Source organism: Hipposideros armiger, unplaced genomic scaffold (assembly GCF_001890085.2).
Source record: "Hipposideros armiger isolate ML-2016 unplaced genomic scaffold, ASM189008v1 scaffold_164, whole genome shotgun sequence".
NCBI lineage: Eukaryota > Metazoa > Chordata > Mammalia > Chiroptera > Hipposideridae > Hipposideros > Hipposideros armiger.
Genome location: NW_017731514.1, coordinates 520935 through 531919, shown reverse-complemented (window position 1 = coordinate 531919; position 10985 = coordinate 520935). Strand labels below are relative to the sequence as shown.

General features: G+C 58.0%; 1 protein-coding gene across 1 annotated transcript in view; it reads left to right on the top strand.

Annotated features, from left to right (window-relative positions):
* PHF21B (PHD finger protein 21B) overlaps window positions 1-7169 on the top strand; it is a 37105-nt gene extending 29936 nt beyond the window's left edge. The window contains exons 9-13 of the mRNA XM_019651683.1: window positions 656-771; window positions 2714-2872; window positions 3649-3724; window positions 4017-4120; window positions 5090-7169. Of these exons, the coding sequence (XP_019507228.1) occupies window positions 656-771; window positions 2714-2872; window positions 3649-3724; window positions 4017-4120; window positions 5090-5308 (674 nt within the window). The 3' untranslated portion in view covers window positions 5309-7169. The remainder of the gene's footprint in view (window positions 1-655; window positions 772-2713; window positions 2873-3648; window positions 3725-4016; window positions 4121-5089) is intronic.
* Window positions 7170-10985: the final 3816 nt, after the last annotated feature.

Below are 10985 nucleotides of genomic sequence, written 5' to 3'. Positions count from 1 at the left end.
GCTGGGACCTGGCCCGAGACCTTCACCCCAGGTTGCACAGGCCCCTGCCTCCTGCCAGCCTTGCCCCGTTGCCGGACCTCAGAGCCCAAGAAACTCACATCCACAAGTACAACCAGGAGGCTGCTTTTCATTTTCAATCCAAAAAATAAATAGTCTTAAGGGCAGGAAATGACTGCCCGCTTCTTGGGACTCTGTGTGGCTTTCCACATGTCATGTCACCTCCCTGGGTCTTCGTTTACTGATCTATAAAATAGGCCCATAACAGCATCTGCCTCTCAGCTGGGACAATGACACGAGGAACGAACGTGACAGCACTTTGTAAACTGTGGAGTGCTGTGCACACCCAGGAGCTGGTCTTCCCACTGGGCGGGATGATCTGCAGACACGTCTGACCCAGAAACTAAAAGGAAAACCATTGATGGTGTCACTAAAATGTGTGGTTTGGCATTACCTACTGGAATGTGAGCGGGTTACAGACAAAAAGAGTTGACAATAAGTCATTTTGAGGTGTCCCCGGAGCGATGGTTCCCTCCACTGGACATGTCACTGCTGCCATTTTCCTCAGAGAGCTCAGGGGCCGTGATGAGCCTGTCCAGTGGTGGGGCCTGGCTGTGCCCAGGGCACAGACCCTCACTCCCATGGTGCCCTGGGTGAGAACCCCAGCCACACTGGGCCTTGTGGACTCCAGTCCTGATTGGCGCTCCTCCTGTGCCCACTAACATGTCTCCACCCTTCTTCCCTGTGCTAGCCAATGAGGACCCCTGCTGGAAGGTACGTGTCCCCTCTCTTCATACCTGGGGGGTGGGCCATGCTTCCCACAGTCCAGGTAGGGTCACTCCTGGCAAGGAAGGGCCCCCAGTGTCCTGCTGTGCTGGAGTGGAGCAGAGGGCCTTCAGACTCTGTCCTCAGTGCTAAGGGCTTTGCACCCAGTCCACTTCCCCACCTGCCGGGCAGCCGGGCGTCGCCATGGGGGGCAGCCCACAGGTTCAAACAGGAGCCTTCCCTGCTCAGCACTGAGGATGTACTGAGCCACAACGCCCGAGGGCACGCGGCCAGTGCTGGGCTCTGACTGGACTCTACCTGGCTCTCCCTGGCCTTACTGTGTGGTCCTGGGCAGAGCTGCCCCTCTCAGGCCCTCACTGCCCACCCCTCGAGGGACTAAGCTTGGTAGTCCCCAGGGTCTGCCCCCAGGCCCACATTGCTGTGCTCCTGTGAGCCCCCAAAGCCCACGCATACATCACGTGCCTGCTTCCCACGATACTGGCTGGTCTTGACCTCACTTAAGGGCATGGCCTCAGAATTTATTCAGTGATTTTCTTTAGTAAGTTTCAGATCTAATTTCTAAAAAAATATTCAGTCCCATATGCCTGTAATGGTCAAGCCACTAAGAAGCAATAGGTGATAGGTAAAACGCTGGTTAAACTGTGTTATTTGTCAAAATAACGCTGCAGCGTCACAGATCGGTGCTGGTGGGCCTGGCAGTGTCTGTCTGCAGCTGCCCTGTGCTCAGCCAATGCCAACTTGCGGACGGGACACCTGGAGCCTGAGCCGGTTCCCACGGAGCTCACAGTGCCCAAGGGGCCTTGGTTTCGAGGGAGGAGACCCCGATATTCATCGGGGCCCCACCTCCAGCTCACTGTGTGACCTCAGGCAGGTGGCTCTTAAACTGAAATGAGAGGTGAGGGCGGGGTCTCGGAGGCCTCAGTCAGTCTGCCGCCCCCTCCTTGGGGACAGCCCTGGGACCCAGTGTCCTCGTGGCGTGGGTCACCCCAAGTGAGAGCCTTCTGGGCCCTTCCACCTCTGAAGACGGACGATGCTGCTGACACACGGGGAGAGAACCGACATAACATGCAGGGAGAAGGGTTCTGTTGGGTTTGTGCGGGTCGTCGCCGGAGTGGTTGGTTATGAACGGCTTCTCGTGCCCTCAGGGCTGCCCACAGTGCAGCTGAGACTGGAAAGGCAGTGAGCTCCCTGTCCCTAGAAGTGTGTAAGCAGAGACTCGACAACCAAATGATGATGACTGTGTACAGGGGGCATTGGAAGTTCCCTCATCCTGGGGAGAGGGGAAGCGCCCCTTTACTGGGCTCCTACAGCTCATGCTGTGGATGCTTTGTCCTGTTGAGTCTCCCAACAACCCGTGGGGGCAGGTATCCTTAGCCCACGTAAACACATGTGGAAACAGAGAGTGCAGTCACCCACTCAGGATGCTGGGGACTCCAGGTTAGATTGAGGTGCTGTTAGGAGGATTGACGGGACCGTGAATACCGAGCATCCAGCCGCAGGCCAAAGCCTGCCTCCCCGCGGCAGTGGACACACGAGGACCCTATAGAGGGGGGCTTCGTGAGCACTGGCCTCCCCTCTTCCCCCAGGATATGGGCTTTTGATACAATTCAGACCCCAGCGGGGACTGTTTCCTAAGCCACTGCAGGACCCCTGCCCTGCCCCCCACACCTGGAGTCCTGGTCTCGGTGGAAGAACAGGACCCAGGGAGCCGCCCCGTGCCCGACCCGTCGGTGCGCTAGAACCCTGCTGCTCCTGGTTTCCAGGCCTGTTCCCCTACGGTTGGTCGCTTTCGTCGCCTTCGGGCGTATCCCTCCCTCCCAGGCCTGCTGAGAAAAACTAACTGGGTCACAAGCAGGTCAAGGTGGCAGCTGCCAGGGGCTCCCACCCCCGCTTCCGCCCGGCTGACCCACCTGCTGCCCTCGTGTTTCAGAACGAGATCACCCACGATGAGCACTGTGCTGCCTGCAAGCGAGGAGCCAACCTGCAGCTGTGCGGCACCTGCCCGGGGGCCTACCACCTCAGCTGCCTGGACCCGCCCCTGAAGACAGCGCCCAAGGGCGTGTGGGTGTGCCCCAAGTGCCAGCAGAAGGTATGGCGGCGGCGGTGCCCGGGTGGGTGAGCCCCTCTCCCTGCGCAACATCAGAATGCTGCTCAACCCTGTGCTTCCTGGGTGGCCCCTGTGGTGGGCAGAGACAGGGGGGGCCGAGGAGGGGTGAGAGGAGGGGCTGGCTATAGAAGAGGGTTCTCAGCCTTGGCGCAGTTGATGACACAGTGGACGTCTCGGGCTGGATAATGCACTGTGGGGCCATCATGTGTGGAGTGAATACTTCCGAGTGTTAGCATTGTGTGTGGCCAGGTGGCAGGAGGGGCAGTGCCTTTTTTAAAGGATGCTTTTCCACAGAATGTCTTACTTGTAAAATAATAAGGGAATTACCTTTATTTCAAGAAACACCAACTCTGGTGAATTCCTCCATCCCAGGTTTTGTGGAGACCTAGGGAGAGGTGGGTACATGGGGCTGTCCCCTGTGGGGGCGGCCAGCCCTGCTTTCTGACTGCCTGTGTGAGGGGTCACAGCTCTTTGAGGGGATACGTAGTGGGAACAAGTTCCTGTTCCCCATTTCAGCACTGGGTCCCCCATTTGTCCCCGGCTGCCCTCAGGTCACTGGGATATGTTTGGGGTCCTGGCGATAAGCAGGTTCCTGCCGTCGTGGGGCTGCAGTTCTTACGGAGCAGCCGGTGTGAGCCAGACCACGAGGCAGGTGTGACCCCGTCCCCTGGGCAGTTGAGGGACGTGGGGTTACACAGCCAGGGCATGGCGGGCAGGTCCCAGCCTGTCTGCGTTCTCATTTTCCCTCTGCCCTCCAGGCCTTAAAGAAAGACGAAGGTGTGCCCTGGACCGGGATGCTGGCCATTGTGCACTCCTACGTCACCCACAAGACAGGTAGGACGCCCTTAGGGAGTGGGAAAGGACACCTACTCCCTTCTCTCCAGCCCCTCCCCCGGCCTCTGGACTCCCCTGGGCCCATCAGAGGCTCCTCTGGGCCACAACTCTGAAAAGAGGGACCCTGGGACTGGTCCTGTGTGCAGCGCACTCACAGTGGGAGGGTGGCACTCTAGACCCCGTGCATCCAGTTGGGGCGGCTGGCTCCTGCCAGGTGTGGCGGGAACCTGTAGGCATCGGCCCCTCCTCTCTCATGGCGCCGCCACGGCTGACCTGCCCCTGTCTCTCCTAGTCAAAGAAGAGGAGAAGCAGAAGCTGCTACAGAGAGGCAGCGAGCTGCAGAGCGAGCGCCAGCAGCTGGAGGAGCGGGACCGGCGCCTGGCCTCGGCGGTCAAGGTGTGCTGGGGGAGGGGAGGGGGGCAGGGGACAGGGGGCGAGCTGCCCTTAGACCACAAGGCTCAGATCCAAAGCTTCGCCGTCAGGTTACTGAGGCCCCAGAGGAAGTCAGACGTGCCAGGATCACTCAGGCAGTCAGGAGGCGGAGCATGAGCTGTGACTCCTTCAACAAAGCCATTGGGTGTCTGTCAGGTGACTGAGTGCCCAGCCCTCCTCCGTCCCAGCTCTGTGACCTCCGCCAGGCCCTGGCTGTTTCTGAACCTGTTTCCTGTTGTATAAAATGAACCCTCTCCTCTGGAGGGTGGTGATAAACAAGACGATAGTGACGGTGATGATGGGGTGATGGTGATAATGATGGTAACTGCAGTGCCGCGCCCTGGTAGAACGCGTTGAATGTACTATCTCATTTAACCATGTGAAGATGCTCTGATTACGCCTATCTCAGAGTTTTGGACACAGTCTCAGGGCGTTTTAATTATTTGCCTGAGCAACAAGTAACTGAAGCTCTTAACTCGAGGTATCAGCCCTTAGTGCTTTACTGTGTTGCCATAATACATATAAAGGCGAGAAAAAAGACAAGAACACAGCAGGCAAGAGAAACAGCAGAAACCTGGCTGCAATCTCAAGGTTTTCAGCAGCTGCCACAGCCGTTCCAGAGCTGGCGCTGAGCCTCCTCCAGCAGGAGAAACAGATGTGGTCAGCGAGGTGGCGTCCCACCGTGAGGGACAATACTCCTGCATGAGCACGTGTCTAGCCCTAAGTCCAAAAACAAACGTTGGTGCCTCTGGCTGCGGTTTAATTCCATTTTAGGCTGCTGCCTGGTTTTTGTGAGGCCCTCTGCCTGGTTTCTTTCAGGCCTCTGCGGCGGAAGGGAAGGGGCTTTGGGAGAGGACTGAGGGCTGGCCACCCCAGGAGGCCTGCACCGTTGAGGTCTGAGACCCTTCTCTTTGAACTCCTCTCCCCCGACAGAAATGCCTGGAGCTTAAGACGAGCCTGCTGGCCCGGCAGAGGGGCACCCAGTCGTCCTTGGACCGCCTGCGGACCCTCCTGAGACTGATACAGGGCGAGCAGATGCTCCAGGTCACCATGACGACCACCAGCCCCGCCCCGATGCTGGCTGGGCCCTGGACCAAGCCCTCTGCAGCAGCCATGCACTCTGCCCTCCAGCATCCCCAGGGGCACAACTGACCCCGAGGGACCCGTCCTCACACCCACGGAAGCCACTGGGACCCTGCTCACAAGACCTGAGGGTTCTGTCAGCCTTAATTCATAAACGCTATGAATTTCAGACAAGTATAAAACCAGAAAGAGAGCGAGACAGAGGACAGAAGGGAGAAGCAGCTGGGTGAGAGTCCTGATCCTGGAGGCCGGACAGGTGGAGACACAGCCCTAAACCCTTTGCGTTCAGACAGGACACCCGGAAGCCAGGTGGGGCCCACAGTCGGCCTGGCTGTGCTGGGACTGCCCAGGCCTCCCGCTTCCGGCACAGCGTCCCCACGGCCTCGTGTGGAGGGGCCGGGGCCCCCCAGCTGCAGGCCACTGCCTGTCCAGTGTCCTGCGGGGAGGGAGCCGAGAACCCAGACGTAGCTGAGTAGAACAGTTAGTTGGGACAGAAGTGGGTAGCGAATCTAGGTAGGACTCCGACGTCCCTCCCTCACAGGGGCCCACCCCTGGGCCTGGGCCCTCCCAGCGCCTTCCCAGAATGCCCGGGCCCCTGTCTGTCAGTATTATTAGCGTTAAGGATCACAGCTGTCTAACTTGAAACTGAGCGACGTGCGTTCCAAGGGGACGCTGCCGTGTACGCCTGCCAGGGCCTCCGTCCCCGTCCCCAGCGTTTCGGGGTGCCCTCACCGCCATGCGCCTCCTTCCTCCTGCTGATCCTTTGGACTCTGCTATCATGTATTTTTCTCATGGAGTTTTTGGGCAAGAGGGAGCTGCAAGCATGCAGGGAGGCATTTGGCAGCTTTTCTATTTTGGGTTGAATCCTTCAACTTTCGACTGAAGCCTTTTATTTTCTCCTTTCGAAGAGCCGATAAAGCATTCCATTCCTCTTTTCTTGCCAGTACAGACACTATGCCAAAAAATAACTTTACATTTTTATATGGCGTTTTTATTGTAAGATATTTAATGTGAAGGGGGGGGACACTCGCTGACTTCTTTTTCTGCTCACAGTGGTCTCTGCTGCACGGTACGAATGGGAAACCCATCCTGGGGGACTGCCAGACTGGAGACATCCAGGGGGGTGTTTAAGAAGTGGGGTGAGGGTGGGGGAGGGAGAGAGGGCGGTGGCCTCAGGAGGGTTCGGCTTTGGAGACTCGAGCCCCTCTTTGTGCTGGCTCCTTGAGAGCTGAGGGTACGCTCGCTGCCTTAAAAGGGCTCCCGCGTCCCGGGGTGGGTCGTGCCAGCTCTCACCAGCCCCGACGGACTTAGCACAACACGTGAGCGCCCAGGAGCCACAGGGCTCCCGCCCCCAGCATATCACACGGTGCCGAATTGCATTGAACACACACTGTGCGTGTGCGCACACGGCCCCAGACATGCACGCACACACGCATGCAGACAGGTGCAGGGCAGGGAGGCTGGCCAGAATCCCACAGACCCACACGGTCCCTCCTGCCATTGTCACGACTCCGGGAGAAACTGTGCTGTACGATACAGATCTATTTTAATACACAACACTGGGTTGAACAAGATTTTTATATTCTTTTATTGATGAACAAAGTGAGCTGTGAGACACACGTCTTCTATATTGGTTACTGTAGACGCCAATTATGCGTTACCGCGTGGCTTGCGATGTAAATGTCTTCAGGTTTCCTTTTTGTTGGTTTGTTTTCTTCTTGGATGGATTGGGTTCCATTTTTTAAAAATGTAATGGGAGGATATGAAAGGCTGGACCCGGGAGGGGTAGCTGCCGACGTGTCTTGAGACTTAGCTTTTTGGACCAAGGAGGCCCGTCGAGTGGATAGTGAGGATAGAGAACAGTGTTCGTCTTGAATATGCCCGTGTAGTTTCCTTCTGTACGACGCATTAAACTCGATCGATGGTTTCAGATGCCTGTGCCTTCTGTTTCCTTGCTTTCAGCAGAGAGGCCCCTGGGAGCACATGGGGCAGGGAGGTGGGGATTGGAGAGGCCGAAACTCAGGGGGGGAGGAGAGGAGAGGAGAGCTCCAGGGGGCCCTCTACACCCCGATCCTCGCCTCCCCGGAAGTGGCAGGTCCCCTGTGAGGATCAGAACTGATGGTCACCAGTAACAAGCCCACCAGGCCAGGGGCGGTGCAGAGCCCAAGGGCGCTGTCCACACTGCTCCCTCGCTCTTTCCTTCTTTGGGCATATTGGCACCACCTGATGGTCCTGCTTCCTGGGCAGAGTGACATACACAGTCCTACAACCACCCTGGGGCTGACTTCGTGGCCTTTCAAGACGGCGGCCAAACTGGGAAGTCAGACCCCGCATCCTAGCTCTACACGTTGTACGAGGCCCCTGGTTGGCACCGGGAGACTGAGGGATGTGCCGGGATGGGGGGGGCAGGGCTGCCTGGGACCGTCCTGGTCCCAATTGGTCCCGAGTCTCCTGGTTTGACCACTCCAGCCTCCCCTGCCTGATGGCTGAATGCTGGAGGGTCCCAGGTCTCTGCTTGGGCCTGTCCCCTCTTGAACTCCTTGGCTGGCCTTGTCCAGCCTCCCAGCTTTGTGTCTCCACGTTGGTGGCACCCCAACTTGTATCTCCTCTGGACCTCTGCCACGGACTCCAGCTGCTGACATCCAACAGCCTGTGGTCAGCCCCATCGGCTGTCACCACATCCTAAACTTGGCTTGGTCTCCACCAGGCCAGCCCCCCTGCACCAACCCCACTGAGGGGATTCTGCCTTCCTAAAGTGTGGGCCAGCACCCCAGGAGTCACCCGCGGCCCCTGTCACTCTCCACACCCGGTCATCGGCAAATCTGTCAGCTCTGCCCTCAGAATATAAGCATGAAGTGGCTGTGTCTCACCACCCACACCGTCACCTTGGTCCCAGCCCATCATCTCACCTGGATCTGACCTTAACATAGCCTCCCCCCACCCCCACAGCAGCCAGCATGACAATGCCTCAGTTAAAACCCTGTTATTGGGCCGGCCGAGTGGCACGTTGGTTAAGAGCTGGCTTGGGATGCCAGCTCTGAGGAGCAGGGCCCCGGTTCGGATCCCACATGAGGGCCAGTGATGCTGCGCCCTCTACAGCTAAGATGGTGAACAACAGCTCGACCTGGAGCTGGGCTGCTGTGAGTCACCAGCGATGGCGTAGGCTGCTGCAGCCCCTGCTGCAGTGGGCTGCCATAAGCTACTGTGTGGCCGGCCGGCAGCCAGTGTGAACGGCCGGCAGCTGGTGTGAGCTGCCAAGAGCCACCATGAGTGGCCGCCCAGAGGCTGGCGACTGAGCTGCCTCACCTGGGAAGAATGCAATGATAATACCAACGTGGGCCAGTGAAGCAACATCCTCCACAACTAGACTGAAGAACAAAAGGACAGCAGCTTGTCTGTTCCCCTTCCCCTGATTCCCCAGTGCTGTTCCCCTCCCCCAATTCCCCAATAAAATCTTTACAAAAGAAAAAAACAAAAACAAAAAAACCCTGTTATCACTCCCCACCTTTCTTAGCAAAAGCCCAAGCCCCCCAAGGCCACAAGGCCTGCATACTTGGGCCTCCTGGCTGCATTCTTGCTGCTCTCCATTTGCATCTCTCCGAACCTGCCACACGGCCCCCTTGCTCTGCCTGGAACCCACTGGGCATGCGCCTGCAGCCAGACCTTTGCACATGCTGTGTCCTCACCCAGCATGCCCTTCCCTAGCTGTCTTTCTCGCTGCCCCTCCCACTTACTTGGAGACTTGACCACAGTCCCTTCTTAGTGCAGCTGTCCCCCTTAATTAAGAAATTTCCCCTCTTCTTAGACCTTCATCACCTACTTCAATTCACCTTTGATGGTTGTTCTGCTTCACTAAGGTAGGTAGGTCAGTGTCCCTCACCAAATCCCAGCATCTTGAACAGTGCATGGCACACAGTAGGTGCTCAGTAAATACTCATGGAATAAATGAAGGCTCCTTTCTCCAGAAAGAGCTGCTGGGCCTTGGGGCCGCCCCCATCCTGGCTCAGGGACCACCTGGGGGTGCCCTCAGCCCAGCTGCCAGGTCCACTTGGCCTGGGCAGATGAGAGAGCTGAGGTCGGGGAAGTGAAGAAACTGCCCAAGATCCTGCAATTTTGGACCCGGTGAGCCTGTACTGCACCTCATCCCTGTCCTCCAGCTCCGGGAGTTCCAGCACGTCCTACCTCACTCCCCCCGAGAGGTCAGGGGCCTGGGGGATGTTCATGCAATCCTCAGCTCCCTGACCAGGGTGGGAATTCCCTCCAAAGACGCACCCCTTACCGCCCCCTTACTTCCCAGTGATGGGAACCCCTTCTGGGGAAGCCCCTCCATGGGACAGCTCTGCCATGAGAGAAGGGGCCCCAAAGTGTGCGGACACCTGCCTCCCGCAGCTTTGCCCACCCAACCAGTGCCCAGGTAGCCTGTGCACGTGTGCCAGGACAGCCCTCAGGTTGGGACAGCCATGTCTCCAGCACTTCCTCCAACCAGCTCCGACTAACCCAGCCCCCCATGAGCATCCACGGGGCCTCCCAGGATTGGAGGGCCCTCCAGGGCAGGCCGTTGCGATGACCATCCTCTAGGTGGCCTCTGCTCACATGACAACCGTGATGGGGACTCACCGCTTCCCAGAGGGCTCTGCCTGCTGGAACTCTGTCTGAGTTTGGGGGGATGGCCATAACAAAGCACCACAGACCCCAGGGCTTAAACAACAGAACTGTATTCTCTGCCAGTTCTGGAGGCCGGAAGCCCAGGATCCAGGTGCCAGCAGGGCTGGTTCCTTCCGAGGCTGTCGGACAGATTTCCAGGCCTCCCGCCCAGCTTCTGGTGACGTCAGGCCTCCTTGGCTGCAGTTGCTGTCTCGTCTCACCGCTTCCCCTCCGTGGCGCTTGCGGGCCCTCGGGCGTTCCCCGGCCTGTGGACTCATCACCCCTCTCCCTGCCTGCATCTAAACACGGCTTCTCCCTGTGTGCACGTCTGTGTCTACATTTTCCCTTTTCATAAGGACACAGGCATGCTGGATGAGGGGCCGCACAAATGATCTCACTTAAACTTAGTCATCCTACTTCCAAATAAGGTCACTTAAACTTAGTCATCTCACTTAAACTTAGTCATCCTACTTCCAAATAAGGTCACATGTGCAATACAGAAGGTAGAGACCCCACCCTTACGGGGGACAACATTAACAGACCCCTCTCCTCGGGTTGTCTGGAATCTGCCTCGCACGGCTTCTGCCCCCAGCTCCGCTCAGCGCTGCCTCTTTTGCCTTGTCCGCCCCTGCACAGCTCACGGGTTGGAGATGACATGGTGTCACCCTGCTGACGAGCCCATTCCCAGACCACTTGCTCTGTGCCTGCCCACCTGGCTCCTTCCTCGGATCTGCTCTGGTACGTTACAGGCCCTCATGGGGGACGGAAGTGCCGGAATCTAAAGTGACACACCCAGGTCATGCAGCCAGCAAGTGACTTCAACTCCATGCCTGTGCTCCCAGCCATTCTGCTACTCTACCCACCGGACACTTGTCACCTCTCAGGGCATGTGTGAATGGCTGGAGGCCAACCCAGCAAGCCGCACAAATGCCCACTTCTGACCAGGCCACCTTGCTACCCTGGGGCTACAGATAGAGACCTGGCCCTTGGGTGACTCCACGGAGGCATGAGGGGACAGATAAGGGGGTAAGGCTGGCTAAGCACTGCTGACCACACACTGTCCCCCCGTCAGCCCAGAGTGCTTCTTAAACTAAACTCTGCT